This window comes from Anoplopoma fimbria, chromosome 10, assembly GCF_027596085.1.
Source record: "Anoplopoma fimbria isolate UVic2021 breed Golden Eagle Sablefish chromosome 10, Afim_UVic_2022, whole genome shotgun sequence".
Taxonomy (NCBI): Eukaryota; Metazoa; Chordata; class Actinopteri; order Perciformes; family Anoplopomatidae; genus Anoplopoma; species Anoplopoma fimbria.
Window position 1 is genome coordinate 11,690,133 of NC_072458.1, and position 26,984 is coordinate 11,717,116.

The window sequence follows — 26,984 nt, forward strand, 5'->3', positions numbered from 1 at the left end:
CCGTGATATTCTATAAAAGGAATAGTTATATCATGTTAATAAAACACAATAGTGCAAATAATCCAGTGCATCTTAAATCATTTTATTAATACAGTTATCGTTACTGACTCTCTCTCCGCCTCCCTACAATCATATTTTGAGTGTAATTAATTTACCAAAAGAGACCAATAGCATAATAAACAAAGTTAAAGATGGAGTTGACTGATCAAAATCACATTTTCTAGAGCCATCCCGATTATATCATTACCATGATATTCTTTTGGCCACAATAATTGTTGTGTAATAAATCTAATGTCGTGAGAGTCCTACATCATTGAAAACCAGAGAAATCAGTCAAGTTCAGTGTGAAGTGATAAAGCACATTTACATTACATTTAAAATCAACTTAAGTGCCATTTCAAGACACTTCAAGGCACCATTTCTAAATTAATCAGCCAGTTTAAGTTTCAAGACATTGAACATTGAAATGCTGCTTACATGTTAATTTTGTAATAAAGAGATTGAAGAAAATACGATATTTACTTAAATTAAATATGTAAATCCCTCTTCCACCAATGCCCATCAGCGCTGCTCAAAACAATATTCAAAACTCTACCTGATACAAACTTTCTTACAGATTGGACTTTTATTTTGAAATTAGAGCAGTGTGTACGTTATTTAATACCCGGAAGTGGGAGACACAGTGTTGTTGCACGTCCCTCTGACTATTTTCTCTATATTATTTATCCGTAAGTTGTGGCACCGCATTGTTTATAAGAGAACACGTGCATGTGAAGTTATTTTAAAGAACGGCTTGCTAACTTTTGGTGAGTGTCATCGATAATCTGTCACCAACGTCAGCAAAGTCAAGCTAGTGCTGAACGTTAGCTAGCAACATTCAACAACTCAACAGCCTGTAGACTGTACAACTTGATATTTCTTGATATTGTATGTCGTTTATGAACTGTAACTAAACAAACATCTTTAATTAACATACTTGACTCTGACTGTCGTGTCCATCAAGGACTAACTAGTTACTAATACCCAGTAAAGCTGTCCAGATGGAGCTGTGTACTACAGACATACACACATAAAATAATGTCAGCATGGTGTGTATTCATATGTTATGACCTTACTAAGTAATAGTTAAGTTTAGTTGCAGTAATCAAAACGAGCTCCATGTTATGAGGTAAAACTAGTTAATCATATTTGTGGCAGATTTGGATGAGGATTTTCTTTTTTTCTTTTGAAATTAAACAACAGAATTGTAAATTCGTCACTCTTTCTATTATATCATGTAATTATTGGTAGTAAAAAAGCTTAGTCGATTAACAAAAAAAATGGGATGAAATGTTCTAAAATTTAAAAAAATATGCTTTTCTTGGTTTAATTTAATAAAAAATGTAGGCCTAATAGTAATGCATTTATAGACTTTTAACTAACTATTATTTTCATTATCAGTTAATAGAAAAAACCCTTAAAAATGTCCATCACAGTTTCCCGGAGCTCAAGTTAACGTCTTCTATTAGCTTTTTTTTATTTTTCTGACCAACAGTCTAAAATCTAAAGAAATTCAATTTACCATAATATAAAAGAAAGCAAAGCGGTAAATCCTCACATCTGAGCAGCAGGAAACCAGCAAATGTTTGGTAGTTTTGATTAGTAAATTGACTCATTGATCGATTGACGAATTTCTCAACCATTGTGCAGACAAAACAAATTGACCTTGGGCTCTGTGAAATTGTATAGATGTTTTTAATTTTTGACACTCAATTAATACAAAATACCCTTCATGGACTGTGAGTGCACGGCCTGCAAGTGTATCGAGGGAGTAAAGAAAAATAGAAACATGCAATGTAGCTGGTGTAGGAGGGAGGGGCATCAGCTGACTGAGCAGCAGAGCTTTCATAACTGGGGACAAATGTACATCAAGACTGAACATAGCCCGCAGGTCTCGCTTCATGTTAAAGTTTTTGTGTTATAGTCTCCACAGCTCCACTTCTATCTGCTGTTAGTTCAGGGTATATCACTGTGGTCTCTTCTGTCCCAGCAGTTTGGATCCACCTGGATGTTGAGTGCCCGGGCTCTGTTTGGGATCGGCTTCCTGGTGACCTCAAGGGCCACGGTGGTCCTCGCTCAGACAGGGACATGTCCGCTGTCCGCTGCAGCTAACAACCACAAGAAGGACTGTTTCACTAGCAGACCAGCATCCACCATGGCCAAGACTATCAAATATCTCGGGTAAAGTTTTACATCTTGTACTCAGAGCAGCGTAAACATTTACAGACTATGTGTGTGTGTAGTGTAATCTGTCTAGAGACTGACCTGTTGGTGCTCCACACAGGCAGGAGGAGGCCCAGCACATTGATGAGGAGCTCTTCAGTGAGTATGGCTTCAGTGTGGACCAGCTGATGGAGCTGGCTGGACTCAGCTGTGCCACAGCCATCGCCAGGGTGAGATGTCGATCAGGGCTCTTATTTTGAAATAAAATTATTGTGTCTAGCTGTGTTACAGGGAAATCAGGTTTACAGTACATGGATTTGTCTGAATGAGATTACTGCCTGAAGACAGGAATAATCAAGTTAATTCTGATTCTACATCACTAGAAGCACTTCAGAAGCTGCTGTAAAGAAAATCCTCTTTTCCTAATCAAATACCAGATGGGAGTATAGATATGTTCAGTTTTTTTTCTTTTTTCTACAGGCTTATCCAATCAACTCCCTGGTCAAGGCCAGACCTTCTCTGCTGGTGATTTGTGGACCTGGTAACAATGGAGGCGACGGCCTGGTCTGTGCACGACATCTTAAACTCTTTGTGAGTGGCCTTCACTTGAGTGACAACAAGACACTCTGCAGCAGTGGTGGAAAGTAACAAAGCACAGTTCCTCAAGAACTGTACTGAGGTGCAGATTTGAGTTATTGTGTTTATATTTATGGTATATTATATTTCTACTCCAGTATAGTTATTTAACAGTTATAGCTGCTAGATATATTGCATACGTTGGAGATGGTTTTTCATACAAAACATATGATGAGCTTCTAAAATATGAGTTTTTCAGTGAAAAGATATCCCCTTCTTGTAGTAATTTTATTCTGGATTTGAGTCCTTGAAGTTTTATTTTCTTCTGAAAAGTCAGAAAAATCAGCTAGTGCAAAAATCCACATTTTTATAATTCTGGTGCAGTGATCGATTCTTTCAAGATATAGACAGGTTTCTAGAACATATTTTAAATAAGAAAGAAAAATGTTACAAACCCGTCTGTGCAAATGTGTTATCCTGCAGGGTTACGAGCCGACCGTCCTGTACCCGAAGAGGCCAAACAAGCCTCTGTTCCAGGGCCTGACCACGCAGTGCCAGAAAATGGAGATCCCCTTCCTGACTGAGATGCCTGAGGTTTGGCATGAATCAATAATGCTGCAGTGCTATCCACAGGGGGGAAGTCAATCCTTCTGCTCAGTGTGTTCATGAGTGTGCATTTTATTTCAAGCTATATGGCTACTGTATTACACGTTTAGATGTGCTGCTGCTTTGAGTGGATGAAGCCTTAATGATCCCTGTGGAGGAATCAGGGTTAGAGATTTTATTGCAACAGACAACACAGTCAATTATAATCTCTGTAACTAATGATGCAGAGGGGTTTACTTATGTTTCCAAGTACACATCTTTAACACATGTAAAATAAAACAATTCTCAGGCTGCAGTGATCGATGAGGCCTACAACCTGGTGATAGACGCCATCTTCGGCTTCAGCTTTAAGGGTGCGGTGCGAGAGCCTTTTGGTTCCATCCTGGACGTGCTGAAGAAGACGACAGCCCCTGTGGCCAGCATCGACATCCCCTCAGGTCAGTCCTCACTCACTGTAGAATATGGATTTCCACTAAAGACAAGTGTATTTCCTACCATTTGCTAAATTTTTAATCTTCTAAAAGGGCAAAACAGATTGCTACACACTGTTTTGCTCCACTGCTTTGTTTTCTGAGTAGATTCGAGATTATTGAACACATTTAGTTTATTATTAACGGAAACAGCCTTATCATGATTGAGAGAAAAATTAGCTTGTTCTGAGAATTAAAACCTGTCTCTGCTCAGTTGGGTACAATTTCCAATTAAGTATATTTAAATTAGAAAGTGGAAAGAAATGCGCAAATACACTCCTAGAAGTTTAGAAAGTTAGAAATTCCGGTGCCGAGGAGATGAAATACTTTCCTTGAATGAATCTGAATTTGAAGAGTTCGGTAATTGTATTTAGCAATGGTGGAAGGGGTTTGATTTTATATGGTCATTCATCTCTCTGTGACCACTGTAGAATATATTTTTAAAAAATCAATCACTGAATTTGCATAAAATTGGCTGCTGATGCTCCCAAAAGGAAGAATCCTTTGCTCTCGGTGACCCATTGATGTCTACTGCAGTGCGACCATAAGACCAAACCTCCTGTAACCAAAATATCTTGAAATCTAGTAATCTGATGTTCTCTACTTTTACTGTGCACATTCACTTACAAGAAGAAGATACGGAAGAAACTGGGACTTGATTTTGACATCCTGTTTGTTTTATACATTTTTTTTAAAGGTTGGGATGTGGAGCAGGGCAGCGCAGATGGACTGCAGCCTGACATGCTCATCTCTCTCACTGCTCCCAAGAAGTCTGCCAGTTTGTTCAGAGGACGATACCACTTCCTGGGAGGCCGGTTTGTGCCACCGGGCCTGGAGAGGAAGTACCAGCTCAACCTGCCTCCGTACCCCGGCCTGGACTGTGTGCTACAACTGTAGGGAACGATGCACCCAAGGGTCGATGAGAGGAAGAGTCTCGTCTCTAAATACTATTGGGGAAATAATTCTCATCTACCTTTTTTTTTCTCAAAGATTTATATGAGAAGTTTGATACCGCTCTGGAAGTTATAGCGTAGCTTAGCATAAAGACTGGAAACGGGTAGCCTGGCCCTGTAAGCGTAACTCTTAAAATCACAAGTTAACACGTAGCTCGTTTGTTTTTATTAACACACAACAGAAATGTAAAAATGACAATTTGTAGTTGCACATGACGTAAGATCTTTTACAATTTTTGCCTCCTAACTCCAGCTCTGTACTTAACACTCTGACATGAGAGTGGTATCAGTCTGTCGGTCTAACTTTTGGAAATAAATCAAATAGTTGGTAATTTAATCGGTTCCCATTGAGTGGATGATGATGCCTATAAATCCAATATGGTGCTTATAATAGAGCTTTATTAACTGTAAAAAATATTTTTGAAGCATGAAGCTTTATCGTTGTGGTTGCTTCAGCTATATGAAAATAAAAACAAACAGAAAGATGATCGAGTTATCTATGTTATTATTATTTCTGTAACAAAAGCCATCCATTTCAACTCTGAAGAAAATAAGACTTCTGCATCAAGTGTACTTTTTTCAGTTTTTATTGTTACATATTAAGATTTCATTGAATGTACAACCAGCAACTGGAAAGACAGTCTATCATAGGCCATCACATTCTATTATTTTTTTAAATAAATTTCCATACATGTGTGTCGCATTATTTATACATTAGGTGGTGATGATTTAGTATAAAGCTTTCTTTGACAATCAGCCTTGTTGAGTCCAAGAGACGCCCATAGTACCACTTACGTTTGTTTAAATGTGTGACGACATATACTTAAAGAAATATTGTATGTACAGTTTATGCTGTTGACAATGTGGCTCATTAATGCATAATGGGTTCCTCGAATAATTGCAGAACGTGCTTTAGCGGCGCAGGAGACTATATACAGTGCTGGTACCATGCTCTCTTTGTACATCACACCATGTGTGGTCTTTGTCGAGGAAAAGGGAAAATAGAGGCTCGACATGAGGAGTTTTCCCCACAATGTTGTCTACATGCAGGTCAAAGGTTGGAAGGATGTTTTCAGTCAGCGAGAGAAGCTTGGAGATAAAGACAACATGTCAATGGATTTAATGGCACTGATTCAAAACCACTGTGTTTACAGGAAATCAAGTTAATTAATAAACACTAGAACCTCTGAAATAAACACCAGATGCTGGGTATTTATTTTTTTAATACTAGCTCAGAATCAAGAGTTTTTAAAAAAAAAAATTTTTACTTTTCAGAAATATACGACAAAACCCTTTTCTTTTGGTTAAAAAAAACGGCCAAACCTTTCAAATGTTAATTAACGCACAATCATTTTGTCTGAATTTGTTATGTATTTTTCACCAATTAATTTAACTTAAAATATATTCACTGTATGGTAAATCTAAAGCTGGGGCCAGCAGACTGTTAACTTAGCTTAGCATAAAGGCTGCAAACAGAGGGAACACCTAGCCTGGCTTTGTCCAAATGTAAAACCCGCCTAGCATCACGCATAAAGTTCACAAATTAACATCTTAGATCTCCTTTGTTCTGTGTTCACATACCGAGTTGTAAAAACAAAGTAAACATTCGTCTACTCTTACTCTTGGCACAAATAGTAAATTAGCTTATTTTTCCCAAATACATTTTCAATATTACTTTCCAAATACAACATAGTCTATACCGTCTTAAATAGGAACTAAATATTATTTAAATCACAAAACTGTTTCACTGATTGAAGAAACAGTAAATACCCAGTGCTACTATATGGACACGGCGACTGAAGTACTGAGGTTCGATACCTAGCTTTAGAAAGAACTGGTAAACACAAGGACTCAGTGTATCTGGGGATAAAATGCATATTCACAAACATACCTGTGCTATTCTCCAACCTGCACCCCTGCACAGTTATCTTTACTTTCCGAGGCTATGGCTAAATATTCAGCATTTCTAGGAGGGAAAAGAGAAAAAACAATGTTGGAAAACAATGTCAAACTTTTAATTTATAGCACAGTGAAATGGGTGAAAAATGCAAAAACAAAAAACATCACAGCTATGACAGATTTTTGTTCCTTTTTTTGACTTACAGGAGGAAGGTTTTGGTTTTTACTAGGGAGGAGGATGACAGGATGGGACGGACAGGACGAAAACATGACAAGTTGACAGAGGAAGTGTAAGACAAAGAGACACACAAGTGAAAAGACACAAACTAGATGGAAACATTGATAATCTTCAAAATAAGTACAATAACGACGACGGGTTTAAAGTAGAGGAGAGGGATACGGACCAAAGAGAGGATGTAACAAAGTAAAAGTTTCAAAGTATAGGTGTGACTTCAGCAGTACAGCATGAATAACACATAGCAATATTCATGGGGAAATACACACTTTTCAAAGCATCATTTATTGTCATTTTAAACATGTCAGTGAGTTATGGAGATAGTTTTTAGAGTAAAGGCCCAGTCAAAACAGAAAGAAATATTTCCTTCTAAGCTTGGTGTCGTAGTGACTACTTGCCGCCATAGGAGAGCTAACTGCTAACAAGCTGACAAATCAGAACTGCTAGTCACTCACAATAACTCATCAGGCTTCTTTCAATTTTCTATTAATATTAATTCAATCATTAATTAATATTATTTTGTATATCATTCACTGAAGAGTTGTTGAGGTGGTGGAAAAACTGTTCCCGGCCAAAGAGCTTGCTAACTGTCAGTTAAGCTAGCTGTCGGTTATCTTGTTAGCTCGCCTGCTAACAGGACACCAATTTTGTGTGTACTCAATAGACATATTTGTACCATTGACTCCTGTCTCAAAACTGTGCTCAAACCATTCCTCTTTAGTTGAACATACAGACTGAGGGTATTTTTGTAGGCCAACCAAGGAAGTTAGCATCGCACTGAAGGAATGCTATAAAAGAATGAACCCACTGTGCATGAGCCACTTTTTAGCAACTGCCATTAATAAGACACATTAAGAGCTTTTAAAATATTTTTTTAAAAAATGGCACAATCTTCTGTCAACCACTGACCTTATTTCAGGCATCTAACCATAAACCCACGTTTAGCAGCTCATTCCTGCAGCACTTTGTTAAGATAATCAGCTAGCATTGCTTCCTCTCCGACTCTGTTTGTGCAAATATTGCATGTTAACGTCCACAAAAATCTGTTCATGATAAATTTGAGCAGATTTACATCGCCCCCTGATAGTAACTCTACAGATCACGGTGATTCCTTTGGAATTCATTGATTTTTTGGCAAAAATGTTAGCGTTTGAAAAACGTATGTAACCGGGTCTTACTCCAGTTGTGTGTTGTTCACAGCTCTACATGCATTAGAGCCCGACCGATATATCATTATCAACATACATGCTGGCCAATAAGTGACAAAAAATTAAAATCAACAACCAAGGTGAACAAAGCCTTATCAAAAAAGATTTGCTTATTTTGTGTGTTTATCGTGATATATCGATACAGGATTTCTTTTAGACACTGAAATACCTATGCAGGTATTTGCCTTAAAATCCAGCACTTTGTTTGGGCTCAACAACTTGTATAAGCTCTTAATGTTATTTGGATAAAACCTTGTATCTCCAAGTGCTTTTTTTTTGTTGGTAAAGATTCTTTCAATTTAAAATCCTTCAATAAAACTCTAATTTCCAAAACTGGAGTTACAAGGTTTTCACATGTTGTGAGTTTAATATGTGCACACAGATTTACGCAGTAAAAAAACACTTACGCTGCTTCTCGTAATGCTTCTTCCCCGGCTGCTGATATTTTCCTATAGCAGTATATCATCTCTATGAGGAGCCAGACCTGCAGGCCAATGATTGACACGTACATCATGACCTCGGACACGATGGACGCTGTCCCTCTGGTGGCTGCACGCATGAAAGCCAAGAAATCAGACAAACACAAAAATGTAGCCTTTATTAGGCAAATACCATCCCATAAGAGTACATCAGTCAGTCCCATACATTGACTGTTGAAAATGCTAAAATCACATCATTTGTTCCTCCATAAATGAAGGTTATAGGCTTGCTGTGTGCACAGTTAATGAAGAATGTACCATATTTTTAAGAGCATATGTGGACAGTACGATTTTATATGGAAACTGCACATAATATATCCAAGAAGCTGAATGAGCAAAGTGTCTATAACTGTCAATGGTGCGGGATGTTTCCTGCTAATTGTGCAGAGACGGCAGTGAGGGCATGCATATAAATCCTGTTGGTGATACAATCTGCTTTCATACTACAGACCAAACAGTCTTACAGTAGAGCACTGACAGCTGATACTAGCGTGGCCTACCTTTGGCGACCACGGTGAGGTGGACCACCTTGCTGACGACGGTGCTGTACTCGTAGTTGGCGTAGAAGAGGATGCGGTTGAAGAAGCATTGGTAGGTGCCCGAGTCATTGAAGGTGACGTTGAGCAGGTAGATGGATGCGTCCTGGATGTCGTGGCTCCTCTTACTTCCGTTCCAATCAACGCGATCCATGAAGTTGTCGCTCTCGATGTTTGGGCCTTCCTCGCTGTAGGTGTAGATCTGGTGCCACAGAGACATCAGAGTTAGTATAAAGGTTTTTGAGTGTCATTTCCCTACTTTCTTCTTTTGTTGTATAAATCATTTAAAATAGTTCTCCTACCTCCTTGTTGTATGTAAAAAGTATATATATATATATATATATATATATATATATATATATATATATATATATATATATATACACACATATATGTGTGTATGTATGTGTGTATATATATATACACATACATACAGCAGGAGGTAGGAGACATAATTAAATGTATTAAATGATTAATTTAACAAAAGAAGAAAGTAAGGAAATTATCAGATTTTGTGTGAAACAACAAATTCTCAGAAATTTTATTTTTAGGTTATCGTATCAACTGTAGGTTCATTAATTAATTAATTAATATATATATATATATATATATATATATATATATAAAAAAGGAAAACAAAAATAAAAAAAGTCAGCAAACAAAAATAAAAAAGCTTAGGATTAGTGGTAGAAAGAGCAGATGATATGATTCCATGAGACCAAAAGCATGCCTATTGTGTTCCTCCAGTGGTGATCACAATAAAAACAGAGAAAATTTTAAAACAAAAAAAATAACTAGTACAAAGACAAAAAAGCGTAAGTAACAGATCACATTATATCCGGGAGCCTGAAGTGTCTGTATCTGTCTTTATGTATCCATTTATATTGATACATAACACATAACTGTGTGTACATGAAGATACTCTGTTTTTATTGCTGCATAAAGGAGAATTAAGACAAAAAACTTCATCCCGAAAATCCAGATCCTCATACGTGATGATATATATTGTTGGACAGGTCCTAGAGTCATTATTAGTTAATTTCAAGATAATATTACACAGAACCATTTATGGAGCTACATCATCACAGCTATGCACTCCAGTGGCAAACAGAGGACGAGGTCAACATGGCCGTGTGTCATCTCTGGAGCTTAATGATCCCTGTGGTGTAACATATCACGATTGATCACCTCTGAACCTCACCATGACCTCGACACTGGGCGCTAATATGCGATGGAGGGTGTGTGTGAGAGAGAGAGAGAGCGAGAGAGAGAAAGGGGGGGAGGAGGAGAAAGCTTGGGTGTGGACTGTATATACATGCATATATAAAATGCTTTTGTCTTAAGGAAAGTGGCCTAAAAGACGTGGGATTTTAAGGATGCTTTTACCACAAAACTCCTTTTGGAAGCACTAATACTTCCTGTGCTCCACAATGTGCTGCGTCAGCTATACATTTTGCTGGCACCAGACTACGAAGTTCTCCGGCGTATAATTTGCACACTCACACGAACAAAGTCAGCCTCTCCTTTCCCCCTGAAGTACCATTCGACGGTGGCGGACCCCTCCACCTCGCTCCTCCTCTTGCAGGAGAGGCAGCCTAGTTTGAAGCCCTTGCCAGCCACCGCCTCCGTGTCAGAGTCCGGCTCTGCACAGGCCCCACGGCTGTAGGCTGCAAAAAGCAAAAAGACAAACAGTGACCACTTTGGCTAAACATGATGCAGCAACAAATGATGAAAGTCCACAGGTAATCAGCTCAACTCACCAACCATGGAGCAGAGGAGAGTAAGGAGCAGGACAATAAAGAACAGCAGCTTTGATGATGCCATGACAACCGGATGTTGGAGGAGCCGATTTATGTGATGAGGAGCCTCAAAAAAAGTACCAACTTTAACAGCAGCGCTCCTGGTTTGGAGCTCCAAAAGACTGTTGTTGAAACTTTAAATGATTGACATTACACTTGGGAACTGACCTCAGATTTTGTGGTAATTGAACTGATATTTGAAAAGGTTTTTGTTTTATATTGTAAGATGACTGGATCAGTGAAGTGCAGGCTAGTTTCACATGTGTCAGGCAGCTACTGTACATCAGCTACACATGCATTGTAAAGTGCAAAATGTATCTGTCCACAGGCCTTCCTTGCACGACTAAATTTGTTTAGGATGTCCTCAAGCCAGCAACAGAATACCCTATTGGTTGCATAATAGATCGCCACAAATTATTGATGCTTTTGACACAGCCCCCCTATTGTAGCTCTAGAACTGGTGCATTCCAGTGGTGGCTTTCTTCCCTGCTTTTAATTATCCAGGAGCATATGAAACAATCCGGATATCTGACTCAGTGTTCACCCAGATCAACACCCTGAGATCTGATTATCTTTTTCCCCCTGAGGTCTTAATGTGAGATGCACAGAGTAACCATTAGACCTGACTGGGGTCACATGCTCTGCTTCTCGAGAATTGGCAAAATAACAGGATGTACACAACGATTAAGTGGGTTTATATAATGTGCAACACGCAAGCTACTGACTGGACTGCTGCAATACACTTACACGCCAGTGCATATGTAATTCATTTGCATGCTCTTTGATCAGAAATGTCTACCTTTTACAGGCTACACGCTACCAATAGGCCCTTAAATACAGACCTATCTGATGATCAGTTCTTATCTTTAATCGGATCACCGAATGCAGAGCCTACTGAAAAATAGGCATCCTCTCCTCGAGTCGTCTCCTCGGAGAAAAGGAAGAAAAATAAATCCCGTCCTCCCCTGCGATGACAGCTGAAGGATGTTTTCACCTATCTAATGACCCCGGCGCTCGCAAAAGAGATCCTTCGCTCGTGCAGGCATTGCGGATTAAAACTGCGTGAGCGCACGCGGGTTGCATTAAAAGACGCCAGTCCCCTCCCCAAAAAAACAATAGCTCATCTAAAACATGCGTCCCGTCACTGTTAACCGTGTTTTTCTGTTACTGCGCCACAGCGGCACCTCTGTCGCTCCGATCAGAGGATGCTGCAGATGCACTGCGGTAAAGAAAAAACGTCCCTGCGCGTCTGCACGAGCAGATCCAGTAAGTGACGACTGATTGAGCTCCCGCCCCGCTGTTTCTAAACTGATACTGGTTATGCTCTGTCCGAGGGGCCACTGCAGGGGCAAATATTGAACACTTGGCGTTTACAGCGCGTTTAGCGAGCAACAAAGGGCTTTAACAGTTGTCTTGGCTGACGTTAGGGTGAACTGGCCCTTTAACTGGGCTCCGGGGGGGCGGGGCCAGCCCTGCCTTCAGTGATGGCCCCTCTCTGTCAGCAGCGCATGGCCACATATGTCTCTCCGGATCTGTCAATAACCTCCGATAACTGCCCATACAGTTGTTGGTTCAGCTTTAATAATAATAATAATAATTGGACGACATTGCAGCTGAAGCGTGGAATTGAGCTGCTGGCCAGTGTGATGGCATTTCATAACCATTCAGCTTTAGCCCCACACACCCACTCACGCTGTCTGTGAGGGACTGCCGATGCTGTTTCGTCAACCAGCTAGCATCAGCTACGCCTCCGGGCAAGCTGCTGTTAGCATTTACGAGCTGGCTTTTGTTTTTTACACGTAACGTAACGTTACTTTGTATCTGGAATATACGAATATCAATGTAATGCTGCAAACAGATCAGCGACACTCTGTAAACGTAAAATAGCTCGACATACCGACATATCCCAGGTAAAGTAACTAGGCTAAAAACAACTGCTAGCTAGCTAACCTGTCAGCTAACGAGTGACCGCTGGTCAGCTAACTCCCCACGCCAGCGCAGGGATGAGCTTATGCACACCTTGACCAGGCTTCATGTTAACAATGGTGCTTAAATGACCACGTTTACGTGACGGGCCATGTTAGGGCGTACAGGAGCTAACGTTAGCAAGCTAACGTTAACCGGCAGTGAGCATCAGGTGAAAGCCCCTTTATTGACTATCACACATCAATCTTTATTGATTATCACACATCAATCTTTATTGATTATCACACATCAATCGTTATTGACAGTCTACCCGGTTTAATCGGAGGTTTGGGGCTGAAACGTTAACTCGATCAGTTATGTTAAACGTTAGCTTTAACCGAGTGACAAATCCTAAACAATTAAAAATGAAGGCATTTTAAAATACATTGAAATAATTGTTAAGGTTTGTTAACCAGCTTCTCAGTTGTGAGTATTTACAGCTTTTGTTAATGTTTGACAGTGAGCTGAATATTTTTAGGTACCGTTGTTGTTAATTTGGGAAAACAGGCAGTTTGATGATGTTTGTTTTGTCCAAATAACAATTCAAACGCAGAGAAAGATTCAACATACAATATAAGACCATCTAAAGCAGTACATATTCACTAATACGAGGCTGACACCAGTTTTGTTTTTGTTTGGCTTGAAAATATTATATTGTAAAATGTTTAAGATTTATAATAAAAAAAAATCACAGCTCTGTATTTTGTAAATTATACGTCATAGTCATAAACACAAACTGTACATTAAACTGTCCTTGATACCCTTTAAACTGTCCTTGATACCCAGGACACATTCCTTAAAATAATATACCCAACAAAAAATAAACACTAAGGGTAAACATTATACCCAAGGAAAGTAAAGTGTAACAGCAGTAAAGGGATAACAGATGTGTATATATAAGTAACCTTAAAAACTACAATACTGTAAACAGACATCTACTGAATTGAGACAGAATATTCAAAATAATCGATATGCACTATGTAATGTTTTATTCTTTATAGTTCTGTGAGACCATGGATACGGCGTGCAGTGCTTCTGCCGCTCCAGCTGGTTTGACTGTCCAGGTGTGCTTCCCCGGTGCCCGTGCTGCTGTCTTGGACAATCTGAACCGCCAGCGGGAGGAGGGCAGGCTGTGTGACCTCTCCATCCAGGTGCAAGGGCAAGTGTTCAGGGCCCACCGCTGTGTGCTCGCTGCATCCTCGCCTTACTTTCACGACCAGGTGGGCTGGGGCCGATGAGATACATTTTTTTTAACATATGGTATCGTTGCTTTCACTTAACCCCATATTTCAAAACTCTTAAAGTACGTCTTCTCTGCTAAATCTCGACAGGTGTTGTTGAAGAATGTTACGACTGTTTCCCTCCCCTCGGTTATGGACCCGGTGGCCTTCGAGAGTGTCCTGAGCTCGGCCTACACGGGCCAGCTGAGCATCGTGCATGATGACATCGTGAACTACGTCACGGTGGCCAGTTTCCTCCAGATGTGGCACATTGTTGACAAATGCACGGAGATCCTGAAGAGGCCCCGGCCCCCGGCAGAAGTCAGCCCTGGGGAGGCCGCCGCGGCTCACCCTGGCACCGTGTCCCGTCAGCAGTCCCCGAGCAGCACCGACTGCTTGTACCTGGAAAGGGAGGGAAGAAGGAAGGAGAGAAAGCCGGATGCCCTGCCCCCCTTAGCCACCTGGAGACGTCCCCAGCAGTTCCCCAGATGGGGGAGACCACGACCCTCATCGGCCCAGCATTTAGCCGACTCCCAACTGGACACCCTCGCCGGCTATGCGGAGAGTGATTACGCCAACTGCGAGGAGGCGTGGGTATCAAGCCACACCAAAATGAGCAACTTTGCTCATGATGGACCGGGCCACAATAGCCGGTACCACGGGGGGTTCCCCAGTGGCGAGGCATTAAAGCAGAAAGTCAGGTTTCAACAGCGGGGAGCGCTGCCGAGCAGTGACAGATTGCTTGATAGGAATAGAGAGAGTGGGGACAGTGATGAGACGCAGGAGAAGAGGAGGAAGGAGAAAAGAGAGATTGAAGCAGACGAGGGAATCGGAGAAGCAGCAGCGGTGGAGAAAAGGGGAGGCTTTGCACAAATGGGGCACTGCGGTAAGATACAAAAGCCTAATTTCGCTGTAACCACAAATAATATATTTAACAAAAAGACCTGAAAAAAAACTTAGGTTAACTTAGGCATTTAAAATGCAGATAAATTACTATGTTTACCAAAGAGGAATTTTGCCGCCGGAAAGAGGGTAATTTCTTAAAACTAGTTTACTTGTGTGGAAGAAATGGGCCTGACATAAGCCAATGTTTTTAAAAAATGTTTGTCTTATTTTGAAGTTTATTTTTAATCAGGAATCTGAATAAGAAATAAGCATGACCATGATTTCGGATCTGAGATTTTGAAATCATGCACATTTAGTCCAGTACCACCAAAAAAAGGTATTGAGAAGCGCAGCCTTAAGGTGTGTCTGTTCTAATATGCTGGGTCACATATAACTTTTCCTTTTGAAAAGTTAGATGATATAGATTTTATTTGATCTTGTTTTTCCATTTATTCTGCAGACTTCCATCCAATTTCAGACGAGAGTGAACGACAAGCCATAGGGAAGGCGAGCACGGAGGAGATCAAGGAAAAAGTGCAGAGAAGTTCAGCAGGAAGAGACCCCTCCTCGGACCTGGCCAGCGTTCATGCTTGCCAAACAGGTGAAGGAGTTCCGGGCCCCCCCTGTCCAGTCTCCGCCCGGCTGCAGTGGCAGACGGGTCCCTGGTCTCAACAAGAGCAGAGGCCTCAGGACGGAGAGGGTGGCAGCTGCAGTAAAGACGAGGATGACGACGACGAGGAGGAGGGCGGGGACTTTGAAGGTTTCACCGAAGGGACGTTTAGCCGAGGCACGTATGATGAGATTGAAGATGGCACGGGACAGGTTTCCCAGAGGCCTTTAGTGCCCGTGTCCCCTGACTTTACCATGGCAGGGTCCGAGGTGAGCTGGCCCTCCACCAGCGTAGGACAGGGTAGCTCTTCGACCCCCACCTCAAGTCGCCACCTGTCTCCATCGTCTGCCGCATTTCCCCCGCCCTCCTCACCCCCGACTCCATCTTCGTCATCCTCGGTGTCCCTCGCCGGCGCCCCCTACACGGGCAAAGTCCACTTCTGCCACTGCGGCAAAGCCTACACCCTGAAGAGCATGCGTGACCGACACGTGAAGATGCAGCACCTCAACCTTCGGCCCTTCGGCTGTCCTGTGTGCACAAAGTCCTTCAAGATGAAGCACCATCTCACCAAGCACCTTAAGACTCACGGAGGGCTGCGGCCCTACGAGTGTGGCCTGTGTGGGAAGAAGGTAATTTGGAGAGACAGCTTCCTCAGGCATCAGGCCCGATGCGAGAGACTCGCCTCCAGCTCCTCAGCTAACGGCAACAACGCAAGCGCACCCACAGCAGATATTGACAACAGCTTCAGTTATGGATTTGAAGACGGAGAAGCCTTTCTCGCGACAGGAGGACAAGTGAAAGTGGAGGAGGTGGATTTTCACGGGGAGATGGAGGACGGGATGCGGGGCCTCTTGGGCAGCGTGTCCGGGATAGTGGACGAGCTAAGAACTCAGTCACAAAACTTGGACCCCAGTAGTCATGTTTTTAAAGAGGAGGCGAGTGAGAGCTTTAGCGGAAATTAAATGTTAATGTGAAACTGTGTGTACATAAATACATACACGCGATGACTTCAAAAGTCTACGACACAAAATCATTGACAGCTTCTTTGAGCAGCCGCTTTGTTTCATCCTTTGTTTACTTGTATTCTTTTCTTGCCATGGGTATTTTGACAAAAAAAAAAGGAACAATCTTATGCTTCTATCAAGTGGCTCTTTTTAATATGTGCAGTATCGCATAGCCTAAGTTCTTGTTAAGTGATGCTGTAAACTGTACATCGGTGTTGTGAATGTTCTTCTTGAGCCCAGTTAAAGTTAATTTGCATTTTGCATATAAATTATTTGGCATTGATCTGCATTGGAAAAGAAATATAAGGTCAGAAAAATGTTTTCTGTGGCACATTGATGTCTCTTCACACTATGTAAAGGAAGGACATCTTGGTATTTATGGTAATAAAAGCATTTTTCTAAATAATTATGCTGATTTTTTTTAAACATTGTGCCTCATTATTGAGGGTCATTCTAGAACACTGGGGCCCATTAAAGAACATTTTGGGTCAATCTAGAACACTGATCGTAATTTTTGAACATTGTGGGTTATTCTAGAACGTTGGGGCCCATTAAAGATTATTGTGGGTTGTACTAGGACACTGACATTTTAAAGCATTTTGGGTCAACCTAGAACACTGATGCTAATTGTAGAACATTGTTGGTTTTTCTAAAAACATTGAGGCTCATTCTGGAACATTGTGGGTTACTCGAGGACACTGACTTTATAACGTGGTGGGTCATTCTAGAACATTGAGGCTCTCTGTAGAACATTGTTGGTCAGTCTAGGACACTGGTGCTTACTGTAGAACATTGTAGTTCATTCTAGAACATTCAAAGCTCATTGTGGAAATTTGTGGGTTATTCTAGAACATTTAGTGGGTTATTATCACTGAGGCGTATTCTTTAGCACCAAAACTCTTTCGAAATTACTGTGGCTCATTCTACAACAGTGTGGCTCATGCCAGAACACTGAGGCTCATTTCAGAACGGTTCCTTTGCAGCACAATGGTGGAGCACCAGAGGTCTCTCTTGCTCAACTCTATAGAATCCCTTTCCTATGATAAAATTGTACAAAAGCTCCTCACTGTGTTTGAAGAAAGTATCCTCCATTAATTCCATTAAAGACCCAGAGACCCTGAAAGATGACGAGCCAATGAATGGGAATCATTTAATGTAATCGGGCATTTGGGGCTCATCCCTTAGATATTTCCATTTCAATTGCACACATGAGGTTGTGACCATCACCAAAGATCAACTGTATAATGAGGAACAAATTTATTACATACTTTATGGCACTCTATATGCAGACAGTTCAATTAGGACACAGTGTGGGGAATTACACAACAGATAGTTGATATTGTTTCTATCAAAGTAAGTACGTAAGTAAGTTTTAAACCTTCTGTGGGGCAATTTCTCATACTAGATGTCTCTGTGGACAGAATCAGTGCAGGGACAAACCATTCGTAAAGTCTCAAGGTATATTAAGTTGTTGCTGTGGAAGCTAAAATGCGTCAAATACAGGGAAACTGCCCGTGTGGTGCGGATTTCAGGCCACTGAGCCAATTATCGCAGGAACGTTACATGCAGGGCAGATGGAGCTCCTTGCTAATTGTGGTCTTAGGGGCAGTTGTCCTTGAAAAGTTCTGTCTCAGCATTATCTCTAATGATGTGAAACATTGTTTTTCCCACCTCTGAGCATCATCCTTGTTTGGTGTTCAGTTAACTGTAGGACAAAATGTACAGCTTGACTTAACTTAGATCTTGTTTTTTTTCAGTTGGTACAACACTTTGATAGTGGGATTACTGTCTGAGATGGATGATTGGCCTCCAGAGGATGTTCCAAGAGTGTGTATCACATATCTATGATGGGTTGAGTTCGGGGCTAATACACATACACTTTCTCTTTCCCTCTTCAGTTATTCAGCTGCCCCGTAAACCTGGAAGCTGGCTGCTATCGTCATGGTTACAAACATCAGGGTACCATTCATAGGGTCAAACTGAGTATTTCTGGTGATATTAAAGCATTTCACCTCTAAAACCAGATTCATACTATCTAAATTTACAGTCATCAAAATTCTGATACTGAAAGTCAAGGCGAGGGTGCAAATTGGTTTCTCATTTATGCTACTTTGGATTGAATAGAATAAACAAAATATCAAAATGCCCTCAGGGCAGCTCTTCTTCTTTGTCCTCTCATGTTGGACTGAGGACAGACTTGACCCTGCAGTGACTAACTACAGCTAGCTGGTTAGCATGCTCATTTCAGCAGATATCTCAGCAACACAATACATAGACGTCTTTGAAGTAGCGTCAAAACTGTAACGTCAACATTCTGTTGATAATGCTAGCTAATTTTTTGGGATGTGTCCAACTTAAATTCTGTCCAAATTTTACACATTGCACCATTAAAGGAACAGTTAAACGTTTGGGAAATTCTTGCAAAGCACATGGTTGGAGCCAGTAGAGGGTTAGACTAGCTTAGCATAAAGACAGCTGGATCCTCTTTGGCACACAGCCCCACTGCGAAACGACAAATCTTTGTTCTTACACTACGGTTTTTGTACGATCCCTAAAATGTGAAAAAAATGTAAGTATGATGTAATGAAGACAACAGAATTATCAGATTTTAAACATTTAATAGAGAGAAGACATAACATGTTTATTTTTTTTAGGCTGAACTTTAAAAAGGAAAAAAGCACTCCTTAGCAACACCACATCAGCAAAAAAAAACTTTACAGTTCTACTGACCATCCTGTTAAAGTCAACATACAAACAGAGCATGTACAAATGAGAGTGGCAGTGCCATATATTATAAACAAATTGAAATCGACAAATTACGCGTCAGAACATTTGAATTCAACATTCAGTACTCCTCATTCCACTGCGGGTGCTTCTGCCTTGAACCTTTGAGCCACTTACTGTCTGACCATCAGATAAAACCATCTTCTGAATGAAACACAAATTACATTAAACCTCAAACTTAATTTAAGATGCAACCAGATAACTCACAATAAACAAGATCCATGCAAAAGCTTTAAAGAAAAGAGAGCATTCTTTGGTTATGGAACAGTGCATTTGAAAAGGGCAATTTTATTCTTTTTTTTATGACATACTGTACATTAATTACACTGAAGCATAATGAAACAAAAACAGTTGCATTAAAACAACATTAGAGTCCATATACTGTAGGTTTCCAGTTGTGTTTTCAAATGCTTTGCAACATACGTTTCACTCGAACACAACAGCCACTAACAGAGCACTCTCCATTTTAGATTTCACATGACATTTGGTGCGTGAGTATGGTTTCTAGAAGGCAGCGAGACACACAGAGCGCCACTCGTGTACAAAATGCACATGAAGGGAGATAAAAAGAAAAAAACAAGCATCTGCCTTGAACAGCAGACACTAGCACCACCGGATCAAGATACTCAAAGGGATGGGGGACTCTTACAGGAGGATGTTTTACTAAAAGCATGATCAAACCACTTATAAACAGCGAGACAAACTATATACGTGGAAGTAGGATTAGAACAGAGACAGGCCCGGTGACCACCTGCAATGCCGGAGGGTTGATTTCACACTCTGTCAATGTCACCGTCTGAACACATAGGAGGGCTTGTGTTAGTGGGTTAGCATTTCTTGAGGTTTTGAGTCCGCCGCTTGCAGATCTGCTCCCCCTCCCTCATCTCGTCCCGTCGGTGTCGGATCTGCGGTCTGGTCCTCGGCGGAGAGCTTAGAAGATGGTGCTCCAGCGGTTTGGGGGTGGACGGGACTTGGTTTCTCCCTGGAGAGAAGAAGAAGGAGGAGGATGATGAGGTGGTTGAGATAAATTGTGTTTTCTATCCCTAGAGATGGCATCTATAAGAGAAATATGGGGTGAACTAGTTTAAAGTTAAAACTGTCTGGAAACTTCACAAAACTTTGATTGTCGAGTACTTCACATTTGTTGGGATTTATAGGAGATCACCCGCACTGAAAATAAACCCTTTAGAGAGTCGAGGTAGATGGCATTTGCAGAAATGAATGAACATGTGTGAGAAATGCAATATCTAGGTTAACATGTCGGTGCGATTGCAAAAATGAAAGACGTTGCTCCTCAAGCTGGTTAGTTTATTATGATGACAGGCTGCTGTGAAGCGCGCTATGAATGAAACTGATATGGTGAATCATTATACTGTATTTATTCATTACTCACTGGTCTCTGGTGAGAGCATCACTGTTGTATTTTAGGGGCGAACACAGACAGGAAAAAGTGTTTTATGAAGCCCAGTCTTACAGATAGAAAGAGGAAATATATTTGAGTGAAACGGGGGGGGGTGACATTCAGTAGGCTCACCAGGTTGAAGATCCTGGACAGTGTGCTTTGCTCTCTGCGTCTCCTGACCGGCGACTTAGTGCTCTCGGCACGCGGCGACGAGGCCTAGAAAAAGACGCTCTGTAAGCATGGATGGAGACCTGGAACCGGGGCCTGAAAGCATTTGTTTGCTGCTCTGTCATTGCATAACCTTTAACCAGACGTTTAATTCACTTTACATTGATGGCCTTCCTCCTCTCTTCCAAGATGAGACACATTTTTATCTCATCAAAGCAATCCAAGATGTCCCACTACTTTTACCAAGGGCCAAAACCGACTGTGATAGTCTTATAGTAGGCGCAATTATTGCTGTTGAATAAAAAAACACATATCCACAAATTAAAGTTTTTTAGAATGAAGAAAATACGCTTTGTTTACCATACATCCTCTGCAATTGCGTTAGGATTGACATTTTGGTTCTTGGGTCGAGTTTTTAATGTGCTTTGCTACAAGCTCAATTTCCCCTGTGGACAATGAAGGTGGAATGATGTGTGTTTTTTTTTGTCAAAATATAACTTTAAGAACTTATACACAAATTCTGAAGGTCTGAGAGTCATCAAGTTGTTTCAATATACAACCCTAACTTCACTTGTAAGCTGAGGGGGAAACATCGAAACTGCAGGTATGTGGTTTCTCTGCAACAGCAGCAGCAGCAGTGTGATGTGGAAGCAACATTTGTCCCTGTTCCTCATTCTGTTATTGTGAGAGATAATCGTTCAATTCGTGGAATAAAAAACATGAACATGTGACAGGAACCAGACTCAGATAATGGCAACCTTCAAGAGGGGAAAGAAAAAGGACGATACAAAGAGGACATCAGTCCTTAATCACCGTCCAATCACACGCGCACACACATGACAGGGCTGTCCAAGGGTCGCCTGACAGATGAGAGGACACAAAGGAGGTGGGAAGCCTAAACAGATGGATCGGTGAGTCATCTCTTGGCACAGAGGGGGTGGAGGTGTTACAGAGAAATAGAGGTGTGAGGGAGGAGGAGGAGGAGGTGGCAGGCCAAGAGGTCCTAAGAGAAAATGTTTACCAGTTGTGCTTCATAAATAGTCGAGCAGTTTCAAAGTCATCCAGAGGCAGCGAGTCGCTCTGGATTGGAGCAAAGAAGAATTTATTGCAACTTCAGGAATTTACTAATGAGCCAATACTCTCTTTGACTGATCAACCAGTGAATTTAAGTGATTTTCCTGTGGCACCCATCAAGAGTGAGCTTGGCCTTCCAGCTGCTGCATGCAGATGCTGGCAATTCAGCTTTCTGTATAAGTCTTGAATTGATGTGGTTTAAAAGATATTTCTCTTCAAGGAGGAAAAAAGCACACAGTGGTGAGAAAGACACAGGACGAGTGTGAAGGTTAGGTCACGGGTTGAGCTGCGGAAAAAGGACTCAATCCGGGATCATTGGGATCACATACAAACACACACATACAAAGCGGCGCAATCAGAAATGGGGCTTTTGTTCGATTCAAGAAGGGAAGTTGTGACGTACCAAGCCCAAGACGTCTCTCCACTGGACATGAAAAAGAAACAGACAGTGACATGATGAGATGAGATACAGTGAGCAGACTGTAGTGGTTGCTGCGTCCGCCTCATCCAAGAATCATCATCCAGTTAAAGATGTAAATTAGAGGAAAAGATAGGTGCTTTCGACTGGTGATTACCAACATAGGAAAATACTTTGTTGAGTCGACCCCAGTGGTCCCCAACATTTTTGGTTTGTGACCCCTTAAAATGAAGAGTTAACGGTTGCACCAAAAGAGTGACTCCCCCCCAACACTGCGCTCTATCTACAACTTTTTTTTCCATGCTAGCAGTGTGAAATACCTCAACAACTTTATAATGGATTGTAAATGAAATTTGGTACAGACAATTCATGGTCCCGAGTGGATGAAGCTCTCCTGACATGTATTTAGTATCACCATCAGTTGTTGTGGTAGGGAACTTGTTTCAAGTGTTTTGCATCTGTCCAGATTCGCATTGCTGGCAATATAAGCAGTTAAGATGCGAAATATTCGCAACCCATTATTTCTCGTTTTTGTTCAGTTTATTCGTCAAGCCCCCCGTTGTTTGTAAATGCCTTTACAATTCAAGTAAATTTTCTCCACAGGATGAATCCTACAGACTTCCTGATCCCTGGAAATTCCTTCTAGCGCCATCATCTGGTCAAAATTTCAGTTTGTTTAATACTTAATAATACGGTTTATGACAAAGAAAAACCTACTCAACTGATGACTTTCCAATCACCCGCTGTACTAGGCTGGGATTTAGTGCTCATTTGCAAATGTTAGCATGCTAACACACAGCATCGTGAACATGCATTACACTTGCTGAACATCAGCAAGTTAGCAGCGCCATTGTGAGCATGTTAGCATGCTCAGTTTAGCTCACTGCACCACTCGCTTAAATTATTTTGATGGCAGGAATTTTTGTGTTTAAAAAATGGGCAGAGAGTATTAGTGGACTAGTTTATTTGTTGTCTAAAGTTCCTTCGTGCCAGATCGACTGGGGGAATCGGGCTAGCAGCATGCGCTGCTGTCTGACGTCTAATATGATGCTACCATTGGGTGGTGCCAAAGTGATAACATTTCCCACACATAATGGCTCAAAGGTATCCAATGATACCCCAATGTGATACAGAATAAAACGCTCAAAACAAAATGTCATAAAAAATTGCAGTTGAAATTGGATGTTGAGAAATATGATGGAGAACAAAACAGAGCAGGAAAATAATATCTAATAAAGTGATCAGGAGTAAATGATCAGTGCATCACTGCATCTTCACCTGCAGGCTACACCTCTGGAATGATCAACAGAACAGATATTGTGAAAAATTAGACTCACCCTGGATTTAGGACGAGGAGAGGACACCTGAGAGACACCAAGCAACAACAACAACAACAATAGAGTGACTAAGAGAACAACAAACACCGTTTTGAAATCAACAAATGATTGAGTGCTGATTAAAACTTCCAAAAGTTCCTCTTTTTTTCTGTATGTAAATGAAGGAGTCATGCAGCTTTGTAATCAGTGAGAGAGCGGAGGAAAGCAGTTTAGCTTTTGGAAACGCTGCCGCTCTATTGGTGCCAGGAGTCGGAGCCAAAGTAAATTTAAAGGAACACTGGCAGTTCAACACTCACGCGGTATAGATTGGATGAAATTGGTTTTGTTCTGTGTTTTGGCTTATGCAACTCATAGCAGTCTCAGAGTAATACATCAAACTCAAAAACTGTCTCAAATTTGAATAAACCCGGGGATGTTAGCATGACGCAACAAAGCTGACTTAATGAAACGGTTAAAGGGGGGTTATGTATGTGTACAACATGACACCATTTAATGAAAGAAACTTACGAAGCTCCTGAAGAAATGTACCACAGCATTTTCGTTGGTCCGGCGGCGAGCGGAGGACTGCTGTGGAGAGGTGGCCAGGTGACCCCGGAACGAACCCTGAGGGGATCAACAGAGGTCAGGTGACTGCATCTACTTGGTATGGAAGATCGAGCAATGCTACTGTGGAACCAAACTGGAGTCAAATCAAATGGCAGCAGTTTTTTTAAGACCTTCAAAGTCCCAGTGAAACAGAATATTTGAGCGTGTGTTTACAGTTATGTCGTGATATTGTTGTTTGAAACTGGAAGGCACTGGTTTATGTAAGCAAATGTCTAGTGTAGTTTTAAAGGAAGAAAAGACTATTTGGATTTTGAGATAAAAATACAAAGAAATTGACCAGGCTCTAAAAGGGTCAAAAAAAGGCATTTTTCATTTCTTCTCGGCTTTAAGTACCATGTAACTCGACAGCACTGTAAAGCATTTTCTATGCAGTATAATCATGAAGGAGTAGCTTGGCATGAGTTTAAAATTACATCAGTCAAATCAGTCCAAGCTGCAACATACCTCCTAATGTTATAATGACAGTAATTATAGCAGTTTAACATTTCACAGTATACAGGAAAAGAACTGTAATCATGTGAGACGCTAGGATATCCGCAAATTGAATCAATTAGAAGCAATTAAAATACTAGAAGGTAATAGTATGAAAGATTTTTAGAATGGAGGACGGTGTGATATCAGGTTTCAGAGGTTCATCAGGTTGTAGCTGGTTGACACACTGTCGCAGACAACCTCCAGAACAATGTCACACATCTCAGTGTCTCTGTGAAGCCTGACATTCTCTTTATCTAATTAATGTGTATTTGTTCTATGTTCTGTTTTAGCCTAAAAAGATACCTTTTATAAATACAGATACCAATCTTTGTGGCTTTCTTTTGGTGCAGGACAGAAAGCCTGTAACGAATGAGCGAAAAGATCCACGCTTAGACAGTAAACATGCAAAAGAAATCCCCAAAACTGGAGACACATGGATGTCGGATGAAAAAGAGTGCGTGCTGCCAGAGAACAGCTCCGGCCCCTCCCTTTACTGAGAGTTGAATCTTGAACTGGAAAGAGGTTTTCTATCTGCAGCTCAGGGTCAAGCTGACATTTCAAACTAAATGCACAGTGGTGGTGGAGCTTCTACTGTAGTGTTAGGCTAGGCTATATATACATTATTTATTTAACTTAGTGTACTGTGTAGGTTTCCCACCGAATTGGAAGAGACAAAATAACAGCACAGGTGAGCGAGACTGACCTGGTGTACGGAAATAAGTTAAATTCAGATAAAAGAGTTTCTGAAAAAGATCTGAGCCGAAAAATAACTGCAGTAAGGAAAAGTCATGTGTTAAAGCTCTGAGAAACATTCCTTTTCAGCTAATCGTAATAAAATAATGATTGGTAATTTTCTTATCACTAAGGAGCTACATTTATAAAGGAGTAGCTTAACGGAGCTGATTGGAGTCACAACTGAGGCCACTACATTTTCACCATTTTCATCATTTTCGGAATAACATGAAAGATAAAGATAAAAACATGGTTCCAAAAAAACAAAACATCCATCTAGAAAACAAAAGTGCTCTGAGCATTAATTTTTCTTTTTCAATGACGTTAAATCATCACGCTTCTCACAAAATATAGTGCAGACCAGGTGGGCTACTGCCTAAATAATAAAACGCAGGCCCAAAATGGGTCAGTTGCTGCACCAATCTCAATTAGGGTCTGGTCGGGGAAATAAGTCATCAGGGCTCTTTGCTGCTTCAAGGGGCTACTGTTATAAAGCCCAAACTTAGAGATGCACGTTTCTCTCCTTAAAACTAGTGTCTTAGTGTCTTTGCTGTTCAACTTAATTTGTTTTAAAGTCTCCTGAAAGCTATGGAGACGAGCTGAAGGAGATTAGAGATTTACTCTACACTAAAAACCTTGATTTAAATTTGTTTGGTGTGTATTTCTGAATGGATTCAAAACATTTTCCTGCAACTTAAATGTCTACAAACCCAGTGGATAAAATTGCATTGTCATTGATAATTATATGGAATATGTGAAAGTCTTCAGTCTTGTTTTACTAACAAATGTGAAAAGCACTAAAAATAAGTACATTACAGTCATTTTTTTAGCACAGTATTGCAGTACGATGAGGATCTTATTGTAGAGTTTCTAACATTATGTTAAAGTAGTAAGAAACATAGAAGTTCATATGGAAGAAGAAGACCCAGAACCATCCATTTGGTGTAGATGGATGGATGCTCACCTTGCTCCTTTTCTTTTTGTCTCCGCCAAAGAACTTGGTAATCTGATCCATGAGACCGGGATTCTTCTTTTTCCTCCCAAGCCCGAAGGTGCTCTGCCCTGAGGTGCTCGCTGTCGACATGCCAGTGGTTGCTGAGGTTGGGTGGGGTTGATCTCTCTTTGTCTACTCAGTAGTCCTCTTCCAAGCCGGTCCTAAACTCACAGTGCCAACACTCGGCTCTGCTGCTCCTTCAGGGTGGCTCGATGGTCCTCTGACGTGCCGGGGGTCTGTCTTTGAAGGTTCCGTCCCCTTCGGTCGCAGGGCACCATGGGACATGAGGAGGGTCAGGTGTGGTGGTGGTGGGGGGGATGCAGTGGCAGTGAGGTCCATGGCTCTGGC

The 26,984-nt window shown here is 41.1% G+C and overlaps 4 protein-coding genes across 9 annotated transcripts; 2 read left to right on the forward strand and 2 right to left on the reverse strand.

Moving 5' to 3' along the window:
• Positions 1-644: 644 nt before the first annotated feature.
• naxe (NAD(P)HX epimerase) lies at positions 645-5,429 on the forward strand. 4 transcript variants are annotated; one of them, XM_054605794.1, is made up of 7 exons: positions 645-728; positions 2,030-2,220; positions 2,324-2,432; positions 2,683-2,793; positions 3,262-3,372; positions 3,674-3,821; positions 4,552-5,429. In XM_054605794.1, the coding sequence occupies exons 2-7, from the start codon at positions 2,048-2,050 to the stop codon at positions 4,749-4,751; spliced, it is 852 nt and encodes a 283-aa protein (XP_054461769.1). In that variant the 5' UTR covers positions 645-728; positions 2,030-2,047; the 3' UTR covers positions 4,752-5,429. The 4 variants fall into 4 exon arrangements, with proteins under 4 accessions (XP_054461769.1, XP_054461767.1, XP_054461768.1 ...); XM_054605792.1 differs by having other exon boundaries at positions 656-728; positions 2,033-2,220; XM_054605793.1 differs by having other exon boundaries at positions 670-806.
• Positions 5,372-11,006, reverse strand: scn1bb (sodium channel, voltage-gated, type I, beta b). Its single transcript, XM_054605795.1, has 6 exons — positions 10,925-11,006; positions 10,668-10,831; positions 9,129-9,366; positions 8,557-8,698; positions 6,699-6,773; positions 5,372-5,896 (listed from the first exon to the last, which is right to left on the reverse strand). The coding sequence occupies exons 1-5, from the start codon at positions 10,986-10,988 to the stop codon at positions 6,704-6,706; spliced, it is 678 nt and encodes a 225-aa protein (XP_054461770.1). The 5' UTR covers positions 10,989-11,006; the 3' UTR covers positions 5,372-5,896; positions 6,699-6,703.
• A 1,084-nt stretch (positions 11,007-12,090) lies between these two features.
• Positions 12,091-17,033, forward strand: zbtb22a (zinc finger and BTB domain containing 22a). 3 transcript variants are annotated; one of them, XM_054605788.1, is made up of 4 exons: positions 12,091-12,229; positions 13,930-14,148; positions 14,260-15,034; positions 15,494-17,033. In XM_054605788.1, the coding sequence occupies exons 1-4, from the start codon at positions 12,095-12,097 to the stop codon at positions 16,603-16,605; spliced, it is 2,241 nt and encodes a 746-aa protein (XP_054461763.1). In that variant the 5' UTR covers positions 12,091-12,094; the 3' UTR covers positions 16,606-17,033. The 3 variants fall into 3 exon arrangements, with proteins under 3 accessions (XP_054461763.1, XP_054461764.1, XP_054461765.1); XM_054605789.1 differs by having other exon boundaries at positions 12,148-13,100; XM_054605790.1 differs by having other exon boundaries at positions 12,148-12,873.
• A 3,329-nt stretch (positions 17,034-20,362) lies between these two features.
• On the reverse strand, positions 20,363-26,726 carry mbpa (myelin basic protein a). Its single transcript, XM_054606509.1, has 6 exons — positions 26,607-26,726; positions 24,338-24,433; positions 23,831-23,857; positions 22,479-22,499; positions 20,966-21,049; positions 20,363-20,413 (listed from the first exon to the last, which is right to left on the reverse strand). Exons 1-6 carry the CDS (start codon positions 26,724-26,726, stop codon positions 20,363-20,365), a joined length of 399 nt encoding a protein of 132 aa, XP_054462484.1.
• Between the last annotated feature and the right edge of the window lie 258 nt (positions 26,727-26,984).

What these genes read in the sequence shown, in the direction of transcription:
- scn1bb (XM_054605795.1), bottom strand. Translation starts at nt 10,988, where the DNA reads ATGGCATCATCAAAGCTGCTGTTCTTTATTGTCCTGCTCCTTACTCTC. An exon ending in TCTCCTCTGCTCCATGGTTG is followed by an intron (nt 10,832 to 10,924) that starts GTGAGTTGAGCT and finishes TGCTTTTTGCAG; the next exon opens with CCTACAGCCGTGGGGCCTGT. An exon ending in GAAGCATTACGAGAAGCAGC is followed by an intron (nt 6,774 to 8,556) that starts GTAAGTGTTTTT and finishes TTTCCCTCCTAG; the next exon opens with AAATGCTGAATATTTAGCCA.
- zbtb22a (XM_054605788.1), top strand. Translation starts at nt 12,095, where the DNA reads ATGCGTCCCGTCACTGTTAACCGTGTTTTTCTGTTACTGCGCCACAGC. An exon ending in CGCCTTACTTTCACGACCAG is followed by an intron (nt 14,149 to 14,259) that starts GTGGGCTGGGGC and finishes AAATCTCGACAG; the next exon opens with GTGTTGTTGAAGAATGTTAC. An exon ending in TGCACAAATGGGGCACTGCG is followed by an intron (nt 15,035 to 15,493) that starts GTAAGATACAAA and finishes TTTATTCTGCAG; the next exon opens with ACTTCCATCCAATTTCAGAC.
- mbpa (XM_054606509.1), bottom strand. Translation starts at nt 26,726, where the DNA reads ATGTCGACAGCGAGCACCTCAGGGCAGAGCACCTTCGGGCTTGGGAGG. An exon ending in ACAAAAAGAAAAGGAGCAAG is followed by an intron (nt 24,434 to 26,606) that starts GTGAGCATCCAT and finishes TGATCCCCTCAG; the next exon opens with GGTTCGTTCCGGGGTCACCT. An exon ending in CTCCTCGTCCTAAATCCAGG is followed by an intron (nt 22,500 to 23,830) that starts GTGAGTCTAATT and finishes TTTCATGTCCAG; the next exon opens with TGGAGAGACGTCTTGGGCTT.
- naxe (XM_054605794.1), top strand. Translation starts at nt 2,048, where the DNA reads ATGTTGAGTGCCCGGGCTCTGTTTGGGATCGGCTTCCTGGTGACCTCA. An exon ending in GTGCCACAGCCATCGCCAGG is followed by an intron (nt 2,433 to 2,682) that starts GTGAGATGTCGA and finishes TTTTTTCTACAG; the next exon opens with GCTTATCCAATCAACTCCCT. An exon ending in TCCTGACTGAGATGCCTGAG is followed by an intron (nt 3,373 to 3,673) that starts GTTTGGCATGAA and finishes AACAATTCTCAG; the next exon opens with GCTGCAGTGATCGATGAGGC.